At 32.8% G+C, this 22,573-nt stretch overlaps 2 protein-coding genes across 17 annotated transcripts in view; one reads left to right on the top strand and one right to left on the bottom strand.

Moving 5' to 3' along the window:
* The window catches only part of LOC106073711 (protein unc-13 homolog B-like), a 370,504-nt gene extending 359,682 nt beyond the window's left edge, over positions 1 to 10,822 (top strand). For 13 of the 16 annotated variants that reach the window (XM_056008493.1, XM_056008484.1, XM_056008461.1 and 10 more), the window contains 10 exons: positions 981 to 1,069; positions 1,439 to 1,600; positions 2,360 to 2,414; positions 3,020 to 3,091; positions 3,883 to 4,011; positions 5,047 to 5,148; positions 5,295 to 5,418; positions 5,519 to 5,614; positions 5,727 to 5,886; positions 6,801 to 10,822. In XM_056008493.1, the coding sequence (XP_055864468.1) occupies positions 981 to 1,069; positions 1,439 to 1,600; positions 2,360 to 2,414; positions 3,020 to 3,091; positions 3,883 to 4,011; positions 5,047 to 5,148; positions 5,295 to 5,418; positions 5,519 to 5,614; positions 5,727 to 5,886; positions 6,801 to 7,089 (1,278 nt within the window). In that variant the 3' untranslated portion in view covers positions 7,090 to 10,822. Of the gene's footprint in view, positions 1 to 980; positions 1,070 to 1,438; positions 1,601 to 2,359; positions 2,415 to 3,019; positions 3,092 to 3,301; positions 3,320 to 3,882; positions 4,012 to 5,046; positions 5,149 to 5,294; positions 5,419 to 5,518; positions 5,615 to 5,726; positions 5,887 to 6,800 lie in introns of those variants that run through there. The other 3 variants (XM_056008512.1, XR_008774442.1, XM_056008569.1) reach the window with 3 other exon arrangements.
* Positions 10,823 to 10,865: 43 nt separating this feature from the next.
* LOC106073710 (DET1- and DDB1-associated protein 1-like) lies at positions 10,866 to 21,447 on the bottom strand. The gene is made up of 5 exons (XM_013234338.2): positions 21,275 to 21,447; positions 14,520 to 14,600; positions 13,009 to 13,054; positions 12,042 to 12,103; positions 10,866 to 11,950 (listed from the first exon to the last, which is right to left on the bottom strand). Exons 1-5 carry the CDS (start codon positions 21,275 to 21,277, stop codon positions 11,834 to 11,836), a joined length of 309 nt encoding a protein of 102 aa, XP_013089792.2. The 5' UTR covers positions 21,278 to 21,447; the 3' UTR covers positions 10,866 to 11,833.
* Positions 21,448 to 22,573: the final 1,126 nt, after the last annotated feature.

Here is a 22,573-nt window from a genome sequence, read left to right on the forward strand (position 1 = left end):
AGAGCTTTATAAATAAAATTATTATTATTTTATTACCTAAATTATTGAGAGTAAAAACTAGTACACTTTCTACTTTGACTAAAAATGATATTTTATAATTGAATATGTCAGGGTCATCAACTAGACACAAAATAGAGCAGTGAGATTCATAACAAACGAATATTCACATTTGACTAGAGTAACACCTTTAGTAAAATCACTAAATTTAGAAAGCCTTCAGGACAGAAGACTCAAAAGTAAAGTAGCAATTATACATAAGACAAAATTTAATAAAATACTCTGAAAGACACAAAGATAAAGGCACATTCCTCGTCCCAGGACTTCTTCTTCTTCTTCATCGTTCTCATTGTTATGTTGGAGTGTTCATATGACTAGACCAATACATGAGATGAACTGCGCAGTGGTTTCCAAATCAGGGAGCTCTCCATATAGTTTTCTTTCTATTGGGGTGATTTGGGGCCAATGTCTTATACGGGCCTCTTGGTAGAGAGAGCAGTTTTGGAGGACGTGGTCGGCATTTTCTGGTGATACTCCACATGGGCAAGGACAAATTTGTACAAATACTCCTTCTTCCCTAGTGCTATTAGAGCATGGAATGGGTTGCCTGAGCTAGTCAGGAAAACCAGTGACTTTGCAGAATTTAAGTCATTGGTTAATATGCATGACTAAATGCATGACGCGTAGGACGTAATCATCTTCTTTTTTGAAGTAACGTCTGTATTAAATACGATAAGATCAATATCAGTAATTCATATGGGCACATCTGACTGTCTTTGGAGACATATATATATATATATATATATATGTTTTAGAATTAACGTGCCCTGGTTAGCCATACATGTGCATACTTATGTCTTTCTGTAAATTGTATGAATAGCAAGATAATTTTTCATCAGGAAATCTGCTAATTCCATTTATTGGTGTACTGGACACCAAGTCACTCCAGATTTCTTGCCATTGAAACAAACTTTTATTTTCAGCTTGATGCTGATGCTGCCAATGTACTGAATGAGCTTCAGTCCAAACTGAATGGAGTTTTAGATCAGCTGAGCTCTATATTCTCAAAAAGGTAACTACTATATATGTTAAGTAGTGTATACAATATTGCTTTTTCTAAGGCTAGATGATTTTAATGTAGCAAAAGACAAAGACATGGCTTGTAAGTAACTGCTAAATACCTGTCTACTCTATATCTCTATTCATACTTTTGTACAGTCCCACAAACCTCAGTTATTATCATATGACCTGTGAATCATGCAGCTAAAAATGACTCTTGCTGGTATTTGTGTAACATAATAGTCATCCTCCTCTCATCCAATATTATAGAATACAAAATATTCATCTGATGATTCTATAGCTGAACAACAACAAAAAACTTGAACTCTGTGTCTGGTTTGTTATTGTTTATCTTCTCTTCAAATGATCTCTGTGCTTTCAGTTTAGAGCCACAAATCCAACAAAGTATGCAAGAATTAGGAAGTTTATTATGCAAGGTGAAAGGTGGAGGTCAGGTCTCCTTGTCTCAACCAAGCCAAAGGTCGAGTATCCAACAAGAGTCTGACATGGTGCTTCGACCACTTATGGATCTTTTAGATGGCAGGTAGGATACAGCTTGAGTAATAGACTATTTTTAAACCTTGCTCTAACTAACAGTTTTAATAGTCTTGTATAATTCCTTTAAATGTGTGCTCTAATAAGTTTTTCAAACATAAAAGGTATGTTAACAAATATACTAATAATAATATTGTTTGATTCTACATTAGTATCAGATACATAAGAATTATTCTTTCTCTAATATTAATCTAAAAGCATGCTAATTACATTGGAACCCTAACAGATTTAATTGGTTTATTTTGTAGAATTCAGTTGACCAGTGTTTCCCAAATTTGGGTACGTGTACCCCAGAGGTACAGGAAGACGTTGAAAGGGGTACCCGTTGCACCTCATTAACTATGCTGATTTTTTTTTAAATACACATTTATTATGTTCTGTTAATAAATTAAATGGTGGTGGGGGGGGGGGGGGGGCGAAGGATACTCAGCATTACAAAAATTATAAAAGGGGTAGGCCTACACATAGGTAAACAAATGTGGGAAACACTGCAGTAGACTTATGTTATTAATGAATTTTGAATTAGTATAACTAATCTATTTCTTTGTTTAATTATGGTTATGGGGGTGTCAGTTCAATTTCAATTAGTGTGGGGTTCCATTATTTAAACTGAAACTATATAGCATGACAAATACTGGCATTGTAAATGAATAAATGTTCAATTCTGCTTCTAACAAAACTAAATGCATGCTTGTATTTATTGCTGTCTCCAACTATGAACTCACCAACTCACATCTCAATCTATCAGCCTATCCATGTTTGCTCAAGTCTGTGAGAAGACTGTTCTCAAGAGACTACTCAAGGTAACGTTTATCTCCCTTGACCTTCTGTTCATCAGCATAGAGCTGTAATGAGTAGATCTAATACTTAACTAAAAGTGACTTTTCAGACATTAAAGACATTCAAACACAGAAAATACATTTGGCTGAAAAAAATTAATTTCAACCATTTATTATGAATAGCATTTAAAAAAAAAAGATGTTGGTCATACACAGCTCTTGCCATCAATGAGATGACAGTATAGACCTACAACCTACAATAGTGAGATATCTCATTTTGTTAGACATCAATTTCAGGAATGACCAAGAAGGAATCACAGACTTGTAATGATGTTGTATATTCAGTTGACCTGAATTTGACTTCCAAGGCATTAGGAAAAATGTAGATAGAAGATCATGTTCTGGGCACACAATCCTCTAGTAGTGTCATCTGCTTTTCAAATTGTCTTTATAAACTTAACCCAGCCACATAATCACAAACAAAATTATCCATTTGCTAAGTGATGAAGTGAAATAGTATTTGAGTCAAGTTCTTATGTTTATCTTACTTGGTACATCACATTTACTGACCATCAGGTGTCATCGGTTTATTCAATTGAAAAACTTATAAACATTTTTCTTATTTTCAGGAACTCTGGAAGATTGTCATGCACACCATGGAAAAGACTGTGGTGCTTCCACCATTGTCCGACCCAAGACAGGTATAGCGCTATTATTCTTTTGCACTAACACCTCTAGCAGCTGAAAACTTTTCTGATATTGTTTGAATGAAAACTACTTTGTACAATTTGTAAAAGACCATGTGTAGCTGTATGATCCCAAGAAGACATTGCCCTGGACAACCATTAATGATATAACTAAAAGAAACAAGTAACGTGTGACTTTAAACAATATCTCATATTTTCTATCAGTCTGGTTCAGAAGAAGTGGTAAGTGGTTTAATGGGTCATTTGCTTGGTGGCATTGGATCTATCTCCTAGATTTTATTCTTAAACTTTTCAGTGCATAAGGCTGTTTATTTGTGGTTTTGTTGTTCTTGTAGTTAAAATAAAGTACAAACATTTTTTTTAATAATTTAAATAAAATAGTAGGAAATTAAAAGAACAAATCTGTAAATTATATTTTTTTATTACTGGCTTCAGCTCTATAATATGTAATTGTTAACTATTAACATTTTTCTGTTTTAAAAAATAATTTAATGCGCTATTGCCCCATTTCAAAAAAAGAAAAATAACTTTTTTTATTGCTTTCATTATCACAGAAATAGGCAATATCAATGTGTATCTTGTCTTAGCTTTAGATCTGGTATAAAATGCATTATTACACATAATTCTTTCATTAATCTGAAAAAGGATTTTGATTTTAGATTTTCTCTTCTATCACCTTTTTATTTTCCTAATAAAAGATTTTTTCTTTTCAACCCAAAGTTTATTGAACATCCATCAGGTGAAGGTTTTTTTCCTATTTTTTTTTATCTGTTTGCCATTTTCAGCTTTTACCGCTCCCTAGTAATGCTCAGGCCAAGATTGAGGACATGTCTCGTATGTTGTTGAATCACGTCAGCCAGATGCCAATGAACACACCAATGAAGCAGGTCAAGAGTATACAGGCCACCTTCTTGGTACTTTGTTCTTATTTTGTTTTGTTTTCTTCCTGGCTGGAGTCAAATGTCACTAGATCAAACTTGATCCGAAGCATATCTAATGCTTGTAAGCTATGAATTGATGCAAGAGTTTTGGTCAGATATGTCGATATTGGACCTACTAATTAATAAACTGGTATCTAAGTTTGATATAGGGTGTTTGATTGCATACCCTATTCCTGAAAAACATTAATGGTGACTGGTGAGCTTATTGAAAATTCAGAATGAAATATTTGATAATGAAGTGGCATAAAGTAAATAAAGGTTACATTTTCTATAATTCAATAAATACTAAAAAGTATACATTGAAAGTATTTTGTTGTACTAGTAATGCTATTATTTTACATCAATCATCTTTTTTTTTTCTGTCAGCTGACCTTCTTGTAAAAAAAAAAAATTAAATAAGAAATGTATAAAGTATTTCTTTTATATATTTATAAATATTTAAAAATACAAGTAATGTATTCAGAAGATAGTGAGAAAGTAATAAATTTTTACTTTTCTTGTGAAAATTAATTTAACTAGTTATGGAATCCATTTCAAAAGAGCCAAAATAATTTTTACTTTTTTTTTTATCTTGCTATAATATTTTAATATAATAATAATTTTAGATATTTTTTGTTTTAATTTTTTTTTTTTTTGGAAATCAGATTTTCATAAGTAGAAAACCTGCTAACAAAATAGCAGACATTATACTTATTTAAAAAGAAAACAGCAATAGTTAATGTTTTGTAATTTTTTTTGCATGCTATATAGATCTTATTTGTTTTTCATGTTTTATATATGTATATTTATGTATATAATATAAATAATGACTTTTGTACATTTCATACCCTTGGGTCAGAGTATTAGTCATAATGATTAGATTAGATCAAACTGAAACTAATAATCCTTAGTTCAGTACCATAATATTAAATTGATTCCTTGGTTTCATATCATACTTAAAACATAATGCAATAGTTTCTATGTGTACTCGTAGTGTTAAGGATTTTTGTTTCGGTTCACTTTTTTTAGGACATGTCAAAGGAAGCTGAGAAGAACTTGAGCCCTAAACAATGTGCTGTACTGGACATGGCTCTAGACACAATTAAACAATACTTCCATGCCGGTGGCCAGGTAGGTTTCACCTCCAGTGCATGTGGACTACACTTAGAGTCAAAACTTGTTGAATTCTTTTGTTGTTGTTGTTCATTGTTATATTTTGAATTATAAAAGTATATTTATGTGCTATTAATGAAAAGCTATAACTTAAACCTTTTCAGGGTTTAAAGAAGACTTTCTTAGACAAGAGTGCGGAGTTGCAGTCCTTGAGATATGCCTTAAGTCTGTACACACAAACAACAGACACACTGATTAAAACTTTTGTTAACACACAGACACAACAAGGTGAGTAGAACAGATTTAAAAAAAAATTGCATTGCACTTTTAGGAATATGTCACCTTCACTAACCAAACTAAATATCTGTATTTCTGTTCGTCCCATTAGAAAAACCTGGCCAGGAAGATCCTGTTGGGGAAGTGTCTATTCAAGTGGATTTCACAACCCATCCTGGCACAGGAGAGCATAAAGTCACTGTTAGAGGTTAGTAGTAGCACCAAATCCTGAACACAGCCCTGTTACTGTTTAAACCTTAACCTTGAAATGTGTATTTCATTACAATAATAGTTTATCAATATTTCAACTTTGATTTCAGTTGTTGCATGTAATGACCTAAAGTGGCGTACAACTGGCATGTTCAGGCCTTTTGTTGAAGTCCATTTAATTGGCCCTCATTTGAATGACAAAAAGAGAAAGCACTCCACGAAATCCAAGTCCAATAACTGGAGTCCAAAATACAATGAGACATTCCAATTGTAAGTATTCTTTTCAATGACATTTTACAAGTTTTTTTCTCTCTGAAGAAAACATTTAAAAAATTGTCTTTGAACTTTTAAAAAATTTAATTATTAAAAATAATGGAATAGCAACCTTATAAGTATTATCACTAGCTTAATAGAAATGTAAAATATGTTAAAGCTTTACATACCAATATGTTGAATTTCAGTCCAACTGGCTCGATCTGCTAAGGAATTATTACTAAAATCTTACTGGTTATGCTAAAATAGTTATAAAAAATGTTTAGTAAAAATAAAGATTTTCTCTGTATCTCTTTTTTATTAGCCTTTCAAGCTCACCTTAGTGAGATAATGTCAATCAAAGGAATTCCCTTGTGGAAAACATTCATACTCCTTTGTTTTCCATAGAAGTAGAAAGTTGTTTTTCTGTTGATGTAAGAGTTGGTTCCAAGGATAAAGTTTTGTTTTAAATGATGCTCTGGTCTTTTTGAAATAAAGTCTAACATCTTGCTAATACTGACAGGACACTGGAATAGTTTCCATACTGAATTTCTTAGGTTTGCTCCACTTTGCTCTATTTTTCTTTCAGAATACACAAAGTCCTTTTGTTTTAAAAAGGTTGTTGGTTGTTGTTTTTTTTATCTTATTTTTCTTAACCAGTTGTCTTGGAAACATATTTAATGTCACTTCAAACTTGAATGTTGCCTTAGTACATTTGTAAGTTTGATCAATTTATCAAATGACTAACAATAATGTTTGTAGGCTTCCTAAAGAAGAAATAAAAGAACAAGATTTAACCGCCATCATTAATTTCTGTTCATGCCTCAAAAGATCTACATTTTTTTCTACTTTAGTAATGAATTGCATTTATAGATACTCGTAAGCGTAAATTTGTAACCATAGTAACTTTCCTTTATTTTGTTGTTTTGCAGCAACTTAGGAAATGAAGATGATCCCAATGCTTATGAACTTCAGTTCTGTGTCAAAGATTATTGCTTTGCCAGAGAGGACCGTTTAATTGGTATTGCCTTGATGCAGCTGAGGGACATTATAGAGCAAGGAAGCTGTGCCTGTTGGGTAGCCTTGGGACGCAGGGTGCACCTTGATGACACTGGTTTCACTGTGCTACGCATTCTGTCCCAGAGGACGAATGATGAGGTGGCTAAAGAGTTTGTGAAGTTGAAATCTGAGTGTAGACATTTAGAAGATATTCAGTCGTGACAGAATCTCCAACAAGTCTAGATTCAAATTAAATAACAACAAAAGTTTAGTTTCAAATGAAGGAACAACATAAGCTGAACTCAGGAGCAGTGCTGAAAAGAAAAATTGGCTCTGATGCCAGCACCTGTTTTAAATAGAACTGAACTCTTTGTTTTAATTTAGCTTTTAAAAAAATGAGTTCCTTTTTATAGTTGTTAAATACAAGGCCAGGATTGTAGAAAAATGAACAACAAAATTGGAGTACTAGTAATCGGCTTGCAGAGAATCTTTCTGAAGTCTTCCACTGAAAATGTGTGTGGGACAGATCTGTTTGAGGATTCTTTTTCTTGTTGTATACATTGATTTACTGTCAATATTGTGTTTCAACTGTGTGGTCTAGGGATGTAGGTAATCAGGAAGTGTTAGTTCTATATGAACAAATTGATAGTTTTACCTGTGTTATTATCTTTGTTGTTTTCTTAAGTAGGCAATTATGTTTTAGCTGAGTGTTTACCAAAGTGTGAAATATTTTCCCTTAGCCCCCGTAACCTAACCAAACAGCCCAGAGAGAGTGCTCGATGTCAGCACACAAGTGTTTCGAAGTGTCCATTAGTCCATTATTATCTTTTCATTTAACTTATTTAAAACGCAATATTAATTTCATTGATAAAAAAAAGAAGTTAAGCCTAGACTTCTTTAACTCTCAAAAAAATAGAGAAACTTTTACCTTTGGTAAACACTGGCATAGCTGAGTGTGGCACATTCTTTGTTTGTCAGACCTGCTAGTTTATTATAGGCAGCAAATGAATTATATTTAGTCTATTTGTTCAGACTGGATTGGAGGAAAGTTCCTCCCTAGTGCTTCACTGTGCCCACATTTATAATTGAATCCTTCCAAGCTCCAGCCTCAAGGAATACCCAAAATCTGAGGATTGCTGAATATTTGCTTAAACATGGATCCTCCCTCACACCTTCTGCATATGTCTAGGTACCTAGACCTAATACTCCACCCAAGTCACCCTCTCTCTCCACTAGACAAATTCAAGGTTTACAAAATCTGTTTCTTCAATTGTAACAAAAAAATTGTGTGAATGATGAATAAAGTTGTAGTCTTTGATGTATGGGGCAGGTGATATTCAGCTCATCTGTTTTATGGCCAACAAGAAAGTGGGATGCTAATGGGATATTTCAAGAGTGCTGTCTGGTAAAAAAGTATATATATATATATATATGAAGAAAATACTAGATATTTGATCTGTTTTAGATCTAAAAAATTTAAAAGAAAATTTGTACATGTTAACTTGTACTTTCAATCTGAAAAGTTCATATATTGATGTTCAATGAGGAATGAGTCTTTGAACGTGTAAATCAATTATTAAATGGTGATCAGTTTTCTAGAGTTTGTAGCCTGTTATGCATATAGACAATTCAAGTAGTCTTGCTATATTTCAAATAGAGTCAAAGTAGTATCCATATATTCTGCATAATTCAAATTAAGAGATAACAAGTAACTTGTTTGTTTTTTTCTCTTTGTAAAGAAACTTAATGAGAATTTATGTTAAGTGTATTTTGTTTAACTGCTGTTACTTATTTGTACATAAAGTGTACATTTAGTGTCCTAGATCAATGCCTTATAAAATGTGTATTCTATACATAGATTTTGTGTAGTATTTTTGTCTACTGAAGCATGCCTGCATGACGAATGCTCTGACTCAAGCTCAAGATACACAGTTTTGTCGTGAACAAGATTTACTTTAGGGACACTTTTTCCTTGGTGCATTTATTGGTTCATATTTTTGTGACATTGGGAACCTTTTTTATTGTCATTGATTTGCTTAGTTCTTTTTGTGTGGCAGATTTCAAACAAATATGGAAATGGCTGCTGGGTGGCCTTACACCATGAATGAAACAATTGAATTCATTAGTTAAACACATAGGATTGATTTATTTATATTTTATTTGATTTGTTTTAGATATTTAAAAGAAATATGGTTTATTTATTTTTAAAAAATATTTTGCAAATATTTCTAGAAAAACCATTCGTAATCTTAATTTTTTTTTCTTCTGCTCTGGTTTCCTCCAGTTGGTGTAATTACATACATGGCAGTATTATTTGCCATTATTTAAATGCAGTCAAATTTAGTTTTGTAATAACTTTCAGTAGTAAACAAAATTCTGTAAAAATATTTTAAAATTCTTTTGAAATAAACTTTCAGTGATACTTTTAAATGTGATAAACAGAAAAAATCTTGAATTGGATTTCTTGAGAACATTGGTTTCTCATTGTGATATGCCATTGTTTTATTTTCCTACTATGATGTAGTCTTGTACTACCTATAGGTCTAGTAATGTAGATATCTTCAAGAGTGCAGTGTTAGATTTGTTTGTGTTTGTTCTGAATGAATGTTTGTGGTCTTCTTTTTTATACCTTTATAGCAACCTTGTTGCCATTGTACAAATGATACTCTCAAAGAAACATAACTTTGATCAACTTTGTGATATTGGTATTCTTTCTTAGCTCTTCATGTTGTGGACCAGCAGCAGTTATCTGCTCTTCAAACATTTTCTATAGTTGATATGCTGGGTCTTTTGAAATAAACTTTTTCATTCTTTCAATAACAATGTATGACACAAATGTGTTTAATGTCATGCCTTGAGATCTAGCAAATAAAACAAAATACAATTCTGAGCTAAGAGCGCTCTGTCCTAATAAAAGTATTATTTGAAATTGTTTTCCTTGTAGGCTGATATAGGCTACTTGATCATGTTTTGCCACTGTGTATCTTAACCAACGTATGTTTAGTTCTTTTTGTTCAATGTATTTAAACTGAACAAATTTCTTCTAAGTCTCTAGTTACAAAGTCAAGTTGAGAAACTTTTTTTGATACATTCCTTCCTCATGATGACTTTTTGTATAATCCACTTTGTACAGTTTTCTTATCATTTTGTACAGACATAGCCATTACAGAAATATACAGACACAGTAAACCCTAGTTTGGATACAATTTGAAAAGTTACAACCTTTAGGTGAGGAATTAAAGTACTGCACGTATATATATATATATATATATGTATGTACACATAATAGAAAACTTATATATGTTTTCTTAATTATTTTAGATTTTACTTTATGAATTCAATACAGTTTATAGCTGGATAGAATGAATGTGATACTATTCAAATGAACAACATTTTACTGATAGTTCCTTTATAGTGAATATATAGTACTAATATAGATCTCAATAGAATTCATATTGCATGTCTTTGTTAAGGAACTATCTCTCTCTCACTCTATTGCTGCCACCATTCTCAGTACACAACAAAATGCCTTAATTACTAAACTACATTTAATTTATTCCAAGGCTGTGACTATCACCATTTCTTTCTGTTGTGTGTCCATCATCTGGTCATTTCTCTTAAAAACCTGTTGTCACATGAAGCTTTCCTTGGTAAATGTCAACCTTTTTAGCTTGACCTTTTTTAGTTTAAAATTTAGGATTTAACAATTGGTGAATGCCACTTTATCTTTAATTAATATCTTTTTACAAGATAAACTATCCCTAGACGGCATTCCATTATTTAAGATATCCAAAAGAACATAGCAGAAGTTGTTTTTTTATTGCTAGTTACCAAGGAAACAACATTGTCAACCTTTGACATGCCATAGATTTGTTTTTTGTTTTTTTTTACATTTTGGGGCTAAGGCCATTTTACTCTATGTTAATAAAATTAAGTTGTTTTTTTTTCCATGAAACTTTTGTTTGTTAATTTTATTAATTAAAAACAAACTAAAGAAATTTATAGGAGCAAATGTTTTATTCAATCATCAAATAACAGGAGTGGATTCTTCCTAGCATATCAAAAGCTTAGAAACAGGCTTTCACCAGACAACTTAGTTGGACATTGTTGTTAATAGCTGAACAACATTAACTGTTGTAAAAGTTTGAAATCTGCTCAAATTTACTAAATAACTGAAAGTTTAAAGCATTTTATCATGATTCTTAACTGATTGAATGGAATAGTTTTACTAGTACTGACTGGCTTTCATTCAATAAGTTAAAACAGCATACATTTTATGTGGTAAATATTTACAGAATATGTTCAAAGAAGAAAAATGTGACTGCAACACAATGTAATCATATTTGAATACACATGATCAAACCAAGTTAATAAACTAGCAAAATAGTGAACATTACATGAGAGAAAATTATAAAGATCAGTTGCACATTTTCAGCATTATAAAAGCACATCACAGGTTGGTCTTTTGATACAAAAATATTCCAGAACACTGTAATAGATTTTATGATGCTGATAATTTCTGAATCATGTGAATATATTCAAGTTAAAAGGAAAGAATGCTCATATAAAATTGTATTATTGGTTTTGTTAAAACATGCCTTTTAGCATCAATTTCAACCTTTCAACCATGACATTTAGTAGATAAAAAATCCTAATGTTTGGCTATTAATATACTAATAATCATAATCAGCTAAAATGCAGAAATATTAACTTAACTATAAATTATTTACACTAAACTTAGTTTAACAGAACTTTTTAACCCGTAAATCATGCAAGCTTGAAATTTCATATTACCATTACTGGTTACTTCAAGTCTAGGCTAGTGGAAATGGAAACTTTATTAATATTTTTGTACAGATGTGGGTCTTAGACAAACAAAAAAAACAAGAAAAAATGAAAAACTTAAAGTATGAAAAACAACTTCCAAGTCATGAGCAATAATGATAATTGTCTAAACTAATCTACTTTAGCTGCTGTCTGTGGAGTTGACTCGGGCAACTTTGGATGATGAGCTTCCTTCACTTAATTCAGACAAATTAGCACGCTGGCTGTCTCGTTTCTTGCCTCCGCTTTGAGAAACATGCTGGGAATAACAAAAAAATTGTTATCAGTTTTAATGTTCTTACAAATGTAATGTTCAAAACTAAATAAGAGACCTTTATCACAATATCTACCTTTTTATCCCATTGCTGATGTAGATATCTTAACAATATGTTGGTCTTCTCTGTTGTTATTACTGTAAAAAAAAACACACACAAGAAAATTAATATAAAGTTTTTAAAGGGAAAAAAAAACAACAGTGGAGACCTAGTTTTGACTAAATTTCATAAACCTAATACTTTGCTAATTGTCTATCTAAAGCTCAATCTATGATTCCTATCAAAAACTTTAGTGCTCAATACTTAAGTAATATAACAATGTGTAAGTGGTGCTACTGTCATTGAACTAATAGAATCAAAAGATGTTCTTTTTGATTGCCAAATCAATTTATCTTTCAAGATTTCAGGACACTGGACTAACCATCTGTCTACTTTTTGTTGGACTAATATATAGGCATAATGTTTTTGTACTAGCACTATGTCACCCTTATATTCCAAGAGAGAAGTTTTCACCTGCTCTAAGAACAGTTTTATCCTGAATGAGAATACAAATAGTTTAGGACAAACTTTATTTCTAGCATCAATTGTAAAAGTAGCTTCACTAATTGGTGTTTACTATTAAATACCAGTTTAAATGAAATAAGAGTATCTTCATCTTATTTCTTCTTATTTCAACATAGGTTTGAAGAGTTTCATAACTTATATGACATAATGTTTTGTCAATGTTTTACATGCAAGTTGCACCCCACCCCGTATAGAGACTTTCTTCAATCATCAATTAAATGTACATTATATGTGAAGGCTTTCATGAGCATTATTAAAAGCCAAACTGGTGGCCAGGTTGTCAAATTTTGATCACTATTTGCTATTTTCATTCTGAGCAATGGATGGATAGATTTGGATGTTTGTGGTTGAATTGGTAATTACAATAACTGTAATCATCACACTCATCCATTTAAAAACAATGAACTTAAAAACAAATATGCTGGTTGTTATGTGGATACTACAAGAAAGGAAAGAGCTGAAATGTTTACTTGTTCACCTTGTTCTGATGGGTAATCTTTTGTTGATATATACACAGTTGGTTTCTGAAAAAGACACAAAAATCATGCATGAATCATTCTATACATTCAACAAGAAATTGTCAAGAACTCCACTTTTTTGATCCCTTCAAAAGAGTAGACTTTGTATCAACTATAAGATCCTAAATTTGTATTAGATGCTAAGCTTTCATATTGATGTACCTTAACTTTACTTACAAATAATACCTTTATATTAAAGAAGCTTTTATCTTCATATTTAAACTAGGCTTCTCATGAAACAAACATTATTGTACCGGTATCAGTTCTCTATCAAACACAACTAAGTTATACCTTTGATTAGAATTGAAAACTCAATCAACTAGGACAGAAATCAAGCTCAAGGCTTATTCATTCAATAAAGTTCTTATTCAATTAGTGTTTCAAAAAATACTAATAATATTAAAAACATTTACTAAGTTTGACAAATAAATAAAATGAAATTTTGCTAGTTGACTGGGGGGGGCATAGTGGCTGAGTAGTAAAGCCTAGGGCAGAAAGATTTGTAAGTTCAAACCTCTATAAAGTATGTGATTTCATATTTCTGGATTTTTAGAATGCTGAGTACACACAACTGTAATGGGTATTGGACACAGGGCCGGTCTTAGGCCACTGCAACCTATGCAGCTGCAGTGGGCCCCGCACTTTCATAGGCCCAGCGCGATGCAAATTCAAGGTGATAATTATAAAATTAAACCATTTTAACTTATCATTAAAAGGTTCCTGGAATTCTCCTAAAATTATGAAATATAAGGAAAAGCCATGAATATCTCCTGAAATTATTAAAATCTTCTGAAAACTCATGCAAATCTTAAAACAAACAAAGTTTTCATTTTGGGGTGTCATTCAATATGAAAAACGCCAATCCTACTCGCAATTAAAAAATAAAAAGGCATTGTCAGCTTTTATTTAATAAAAATGTAATAATAAGCCGAATTTTAACCAAAACAAGAAGTTCAAATGCTTAATTTACTGCAATAGTCACTGGCATACAAATATACATCTAAATCTATCTCGACTTCTTAGGAAAAAAACAAAACAAAAGCTATATTTTGCTAGTCGATAGTAAATCTAAAAGGCAGATCTGAATGCTTATCAGCTTTTTGTTGGAAAACTACTATCTACTGTAGATGGCTAGTAAAGTTAATTTGACAGTTATTTTGTACTTAGTAAAATATAAATAAAATGCAAAGACGAATTTCTTTTCTAATACAAAATCTTAATTTTCACTTATTATCCTTATCACAACCCAAATTAGGCCCCGCGCGATCCATTTCGCATAGGGCCCTGCAACCTGTAGGACCGGCCCTGATTGGACATGTATGTAGGGGAAGTAATGGCAGTTGTACTGGCCACCCAACATACTCATTAAAAACAAATAAGCTTTACATCATGTGCCCCCATAGATTGCAAGGTCTGAAAGGGGTACATAGCTAATTTACTATTCACACATCATGAGAGAAAAAAAACTTACATTATATCTGTGACTAGAGTCAGAATGGAATCTGGTGAAGTTGCTTTCATTATAAGATGGGAGACCCTTTAAAAAATCACCCTGAAAAGAAATGTGAAATAAAAGTATAAAATGGTCTATAGATAAAATAAATTACAATAAATAATTAGGTTTTATATTTAAGGTAACATTTTGATAACAATTGATTGTAAAAAGTATTACTTATTTAATATGCAATAGAATTGCCAAAAAAAAAAACAACAACAAAGATTTACAAGACTAGATGATGTCTTCAGGACATTGTATCAAACCAGCAGAGACTTTCTCTATACAGTAACAAAGCCAATCAAACACCCACAGTCACAAGTTAGGCATTTGTAATGACCAGAAGCTACTAAGTATTTTCAACCTTTTTTTTTCCTTTATGGTTGCCCTCCATGTGGGCCCAAACTGAGCTTTTTTCACCTACTTTTGGAGTCAATCTTGAGTGGAAGAGCCTCAGCTCTACTGCCCTCTTTTAGATCACCAAACAATGTAGACCATATGACATTCTGTGTACATGTCCACAGGCAAGGAGTCTACTACTGATAACAGTTTGGATATCCTGACACCTTGCAGGACTTCCTCATTAGTTTTTTTATCTTAACACATTTGCAGCACTTTCCAAAATCAAAGTGCCTATTGAGCAATTTCTATCATTTCTAGTATTTTACCACTAGATCTAAAAATAAATCTATATCTAGATCATATCACTATCAGTACTTGTGAGGGAGGGTTTTAAGAATGAATTAAAAAGAAAAGAAGCCTAAATACAAGGGTGCGATGCTGCCTTCGTGAAAGCTCTGTTTTAGGGGCAATATTTTGTCATCCAAGGAGTTAAGAGCTTATTAATGTGACTGGTGAGACCTATAATGTGAGCCTGGGATATGTTCGGCTCAACACTAGACAGATTATTCATGTATTAAGCATGTATCAGTTACCTCAGTGACAGCATATTTCTTCTGCCAGCACTGTTTTTAGTCATCTTGAATTTTTCAACAAACTCAGACATCACAAGTAGACAATGACTTAATTAGATGTGGAAAAATATGCACTGGGATTTCGTCAAAACTTGTGAATAGTGTGAGCTATGGAGACCCATTGCTCGATGCCTAGTCCTACAAGCCTGTAGCAGCACGCTATTGGTCTAAACTACTCTTAAACTGCCCACAGGTTGTGAGTTGCAGGTCAGTGTTCAGGGCTTCTGTGACGATTGGTTTCGATCTAATATGATCTCTAGAAATCTAGATCTATCATTCAATTATTCTATGTTAGATTAGTGATGCCCAAACTACGGCCTGCAGGCTAGATCCGGCCTGCAACATGGTTCCATCCGGCCCATCATCCCAAAATGTCAAAAATCACGTCCCCACATAAAAAAGTTTACAAAATCTTTCCCTTCCTCAGGGCTCTCACTATTTCTTTGATGGATTGTGCATGTGGTACTGATAAAAAGTCAACATGTTTGTTTTATACAGGATATGTAGCTGCTCTCTTTTGAAAGAGCATCACACCTAACATCATAACACAAAAACAAATGAGGCAGATAGATTAGAACATCTACCAAAAAAAGAGGCAAGAATTAGTCTGCTGTAAGACTAGCTACAGAGCTGATCATATTATCAGTAGAGAAACGAAGTCATTTTCAGACTTAAAATGTGTAAAAAAAAAGTTCTTGCTTGCAGTCAGTCATGAAAAAGAAAGGATGCAGTTGAAGCTCATGGCAATTACAAGATAAGTGAAGGATATGGTGCACAAATTTCCATTCAAAACGAAGAGACAGAGCAGCAATTTTGAAATATTTTCTATTGCCACTTAAGAGTCCACAGACACATCTGATACTGATCAAACTCTTGGTCTTGGTATTATTCACGACACAAACAGCAATTTTGAAATCATAGAGAAGTTCTATTTAGTAGCTTATATGAACATGCAATAGCCCCAAATGGAAAAGACCTGTTTAATGAAGCTTCAACCATCGCAAAGGATGTTCCAGCTTGCTGTCTCATTTATGTAGCTAGATGAGAAGAAGTTAATTTCGGTTAAACTTCTCATTAATTATTGTAAGTTCTAGATTCACAGGTTTCTAATAAAAAATGGTTGTTAATTTTTATATTTTAATCTAGACTAGTTATTATTCTACTAGAACTAGAGTAACTAGATTGTCTAGCCTTCTAGACTACTAGAGTCTATCACTAGAGTACTAGAGACTCTAGTCCAGCGGTTCTCAACCTTTTTTGCTCGGCGACCCCTTTTTACAATTCCTCACTATGCTGCGACCCCCCCCCCCCCAAACAGTAAATATCTGATTTTCATTGCCAAAGCTTTATGTTTAATCATGAAACAATATGTAATTATATTCTCTTTATAATATCTCTTTAAGATATGCATTTATTTATCTTACTATTTCTAATTCATATTATTCAAATTGCATACACATGTGACTTTTTTCTGTATTTAGACATGATAATGAACAGGCTGTTATGCAAATAATGTATTATTGTAAATTGAAGAAGAAAATGCAACACAGACAAATTGGGACATGACTATAAACACTTGATCCAGATGTCTGTAATAAAGAAATTTTTCGCTGCATCTTTATTAATGAGTTCAATAACCTATTTCTGTTTCCTAAACATTTTCACTTTTGACTTTCATTGGAGTTCTGGCAGGCGCACAATTGGTGAATGTCTTACGAGAGTGTCCAAATGCTGCGGGGAGACAACTGAAGGGTCACTTGAACTTCATGGAGGCTATGAGACACTACGTTCAACAACAGAGTTTCTTACCAGAGCACTATGGGAGGCCCACAACAGAGTTTCTTACCAGAGCACTACGAGAGGCCCATGCTTTTCTGCCCTACTACAATTAGAAGTTCATCTAAGGTTCATGTTGTCCAATATGTTATGCATTTCTATACAAAGTTTATGTATTAAAATTCTAATTTATGGATGCACTGTTCAACCTTTTTCAAAACGTACACATTTTGGTTCACATATTACAGATTTAACACCTTAGTATTTTAATTAGACACCCTATATGAACTTTACAAGTGGCGAACCTTAAACTTCACTTATATCTTATTATTATTGACGATTAATAATGACTCTTGACCTTACATACAACATACCAGAGCTTTACAACATGACCAGGCTTATGCATTAAGCGCATTTACTTAAACTGTTGAAATTTGTTCTGCTGCGACAATTAAAATGTTTGAAATGAATTCTGATTCTGCTGTCTGCTAAATCTATCTTCGAATAACAATAAAAATAGTAATTTCCGTTGTTACAAAAACATGTATGTATCAAATTTTACATTTTAGATTAGGCCATACTTTCGATGGTCTTAAACGACCCCTGACAAATTGTCAATCGACCCCCAAGGGGGTCGCGACCCACAGGTTGAGAACCCCTGCTCTAGTCAGTCTAAGAGTAATGTCACTCTAGGCTCTAGAGACTCTTAACACGGTAGACATCTACTCTAATGCTAGTGACTAGTCAAGTACTACTTTTAGTCTACTACTTCTAGTGAGTACTACTAGACTAGACACTAGCCTAGAGAGTCTAGAATCTAGATCTAGAGTAACTTACATCTATCGAACACCTTCGTTTTAAGGTACTTATCGAACACCCCATTGTATTTTTTAAAATTCTCCTATATTTCGATGATTATGATGAAACTAGTCCATTCCTATTGCGCATCGTCCATTTCTTTATAGTTTAGTTATATTTAGTTTCATTTTCACCCGAGGATAATTTTTTTACTTATATTCAAAGTGCATTGGTAATATTGGTATAAAAATTTCACTTTTTTTGACCTCTTGGGAAGAGTGAAGTGAGTCTCGGGTTAAGGGTATTTTTAATGCCAATGATGTTCAGCTTAACAAAACCTATATAATACGCTTCTAATTAGGCTGAGAAATATTTTCAACAATTTTCTTTAAAGTGTCCTTTGCTACCTAAACATGAAAATTGAGGTTTAAAAAGGGGGTGTTCGATAATAGCAGTTTTTATATAAGCAATCTCAGCTTCGTAAGATATCGAACGCCATTTTAATGTTAAAAATAAACATCAAAGGGATATAACCCAAAGAACACAAAATATTTAAATTATATATTTTTTAATTGTTATTTTTTAAAATAATGTAATGCAAAGTACATATATAAATTACCCATGTGTTACAATTTGTATCAGCTATTTGTGGTTTACCGTAAATGTGCTATATTTTTCTAAGTAAATAGATGTACATCGATATGCACTAATTGTACCCATTTTAAAAGCTTGATTTTATGACACATATAGTTTGATGCTATTTTCATCGTTGTGCTACCATAGGTGCAAGGAATATAGAATATAATTCAGGAACAATGAACTTAGAATATATCCAGTTTTTTTTTTTTTCAGATGCCCCATTCTATTAACTTCTGAATTATGTTTTATAAACCAATACCTAGCGCATGTGCTTGATGTGAAGAGATATTAATAAAACGAAAGGGCTAAGGGGGAGGTATAGAATGTAGATATGGTATTTTGAAATAAAAGTGTCTTTGGTAGGTTAAAAAAAAAAGGGGGGGGGGGGGGAGAGAAACAGTCCAGACACTGTATCAAGAGATCATCAATAATTGATCGACCATTAAAATGTGACGTCAGCCTCAAATACATAGTCAGTTGTGCTTCTCGATCTAGACGTGTGGCGCAGGGTCTAAAAAAATTATATATAAAGTACCATATACCATAAAGTATGATAAAGCTCATAATGGGCTACAAAGACACTTCTTTGAAACATCACAAATATTCAAAATAATAACAATAACACATTTAACCACTCTCTTATTCTGCCTACACCCCCTTACCCGCGCTTTCTTCTTACGCAATTCCACTCTCCAACATTCACACTTTTTCAGTGCAAAGTAACAACGTAAATTTCAAGACTCAATCCAAACGCAGCCACCAGACTAACACACAACAAAAAAAAAAAATGGTCAGTGACAGCCCAACACACAGGTGTAAACCAGGCCACCAACGCAGCCCCAAAACATTGTTCAAGTTGTAGTAAGAACAATGTTGAGGGGAAAGGGGGAGGAGCCATCATTCGAGTACCTAAGGTCAAGCCGCTAATTAGGTCACAAACACTAGGCGTGATAGATATATAGATATGTTGTTTGTGTGTGTGTGACAAATACTAAGCGTGCTCTAAAATACGGTGGTTTTTTTTTTTGGTCAACCAGGTGGTTTAGGGAGGGCAGATCTATCTACATCTATAGGTAACACAGCTCGCAAGCTACCATAGCTTTTCAGCACCCCCCCCCCTTCCCCGCCCAGATTGAAAAATATCCAGCACTGACTTTTGGGCTGTTACATACACCGAGCGTGCTAGATCGGCGGCTAGTTACGTAGGGCCGCGTACCGTATGTTTTGTTTTTAGGTCAACCAAGTAAACTGTTGTGTCCTGCAATGACTTGGGGAGGATTATCTATTGGCTACCAAAGCTTATTATTTGTGAAATTCATGGATTTCTGGATATATCTTCTGTGAGTGAAGGATTTTTCCAATTAGGGGTAAGTGTATTTGACCTAATTTTTTTATGTTAAATAATTGTCTCATGCTTTTGATTTTATTTTTTTTTAATTCCTCTATTCTTGGGCATCAAAAATGATATATAATATGTCCATAAAAGCCAATTTGAAATTGGTCAAAAAATAAGTCCCAAAAGTAGAATGTTGAGACCTCAATCTGTTTTCCGCCATTAGGCCATTAGGCTCTCCCTCAAATAGATAATATCTGGATTTAATTTTTTAATGGTCTTATGTCTCAAAATAGCTTAGACCTAAATAAGTACTATGGTAATGCGTTACTGGGCTTAGCACCGTCAGTTTCTAAGCAGAGCTGATCAGTGATAGATTATAGATTCCTTCGATGTGGACCATGTGAAAATGACTAAAATCTGTCTGTCTTGACATGGCGTAAAAAGAAAATGATATAAATAAAAAAAAAATATAGTTTATAACACTTTTGAAACACCATACTTTTCACAAAATTTTAAGATTATAACACTTTTAAAACACCATACTTCTCATGTGTTCGATAAGTTCTTAATATGTTCGATAAGATAAGATAAAGGTAAAAAAAGTGTTCGATAATTTAAGCTTTTGAAATCATCGACCTGACTCACTTTAACATCAAATATAAGTTTAACTTTGAGTAGTAATAGAATAAAACATGTCTACTTTTTAAGAAAAATGGATGAGGAGTTCATAGATATAATCAGTTTTTTTCTAGGTCTAATTTTTACGGAGATACACAAATTCAAACATAAAAAATGTTGGCGAATGAGCTTAACTTGTTCGATAAACGTAAGTTACTGTAGATTCTAGACAATCTCTAGGACTAGACTAGAGTTAGATCTACTCATCATCATCTAGACTAGATTAGATCTAGTATTACTATTATTAGTATAACTAGTAAGTAGTATAAGTAAGATGTGACGAGTCTAACTAAGAGTCTAGTTACTCTAGACTCTAGTACACTCTTAGCTCTAGTCACTAGTGACTAGTCTTAGACTCTTAGACTGTCTTAGACTTAGTCTTTTAGTCTAGAGTCTAGAGTCTAGATCTCTAGTAAGTTAAGTAAGTAAGTAACGATTTTATTTTATAAAAATAAAAAATAAGACTAAGAACTTGAAGGCTTATAAGTTTAATTAAATTAATCATAATTAATGGTCTAGATTCTACAAACCATTGTCCTGAGACTGAGAAGAGGCCTAGTCTAGATTTAGACTCTATCTACAGTAGAATCTGAGACTTTGCAAACATTGATTAGCGTACTGCTTACATTACATTAAATAAATATATTGTACTTTTTTACGAAGATTGTTGAGCTTCCTTGTTATACATAAGTTGTGAATTTAAGACTCTCTAAGTGCTTCCAAATTTGGGTATTTCTCCCTAGATTTAGATCTAGATATTGGTGGACTAAATGAGAGCTCAAAGTCATTTGACAAACATTTAAAACTCATACTAGGACCCTTGCCAAAGACAGGCGCAGACGACGAAAAGACTATTTAGGTATAGACTCCCGCGAACGTTGGCTCCTGCACATAAAAAAAATCAACTACAAATACTCTACTAATATAAACATGTCCTTTGAAAGTAATTATAAAGGGTAAGCCTAAAGCAGTGGCATAGATAGAGTGGGTACTAGGAGGGGGGGGGGAGAATTTGTGAAATCCCCCGAGCCCCTACTTGAGGGAGGCCCCAAATGAATGTTTTAACATTAGATATTAAATATTATGCAAAATGCAGGGGCCAGCAAAGAATTCAAGCCTCCCGGGCCCTCAAATTATGAAAAATTCCAAGCTACGCCCATGGCCTAAAGTCAGGCGTGTTACGTGTTTATTAATTGTGTTTGGTTTACTTGATGATCTTGATAAGATAAAATTGTGATATATGTGGATTCAGAGGTGCCGTAATTATAGTTCAAACACTTTAATAAACAATGAAGTAACAAAGTGCTCATGATATGATTTTTCTAGAGTTTAATTCTTTTAAACTCAAACTTGAAACAATAAATGTATATATAGTTCATATATAAAGTATATATATATATATATATACACAGGATACAATAATATAATGATCAATAAAATACGTAACTATTTACTTTCAAACTAGCGACTGCTAGATATCTCTCTCTCTCTCTCTCTCTCTCTCTCTCTCTCTCTCTCTCTCTCTAGTCCTATTAAGCTACTACTACTCTTTTTATATCTTTCCTTAGAATAATCTAGAACCATGACACCTCAATACCCTCAGGGCCGGTCTTAGGCCACTGCAAACTATGCGGTCGCAGTGGGCCCCGCACTTTCATAGGCCCCGCGCGATGCGAATACTAGGTGTAAATTATTAAATTAAACCATTTTAACTTATTATTAAAGGGTTCTGGAATTCTCCTGAAATTATAAAATATAAGAAAAAGTCATGAAAATGTCCTGAGATTATTAAAATCTTCTGAAAACTGATGCAAATCTTAAAACAGACA

Source organism: Biomphalaria glabrata, chromosome 1 (genome assembly GCF_947242115.1).
Source record: "Biomphalaria glabrata chromosome 1, xgBioGlab47.1, whole genome shotgun sequence".
Taxonomy (NCBI): Eukaryota; Metazoa; Mollusca; class Gastropoda; family Planorbidae; genus Biomphalaria; species Biomphalaria glabrata.

Bases quoted from the DNA above. Each gene is read 5' to 3' on its own strand.
- LOC106073710 (XM_013234338.2), bottom strand. The intron at 12,104-13,008 runs GTGAACAAGTAA...TTTTTTTTACAG, and splicing joins AGATTACCCATCAGAACAAG to TAATAACAACAGAGAAGACC. The intron at 11,951-12,041 runs GTAGATATTGTG...TGTTATTCCCAG, and splicing joins ATCAGCAATGGGATAAAAAG to CATGTTTCTCAAAGCGGAGG.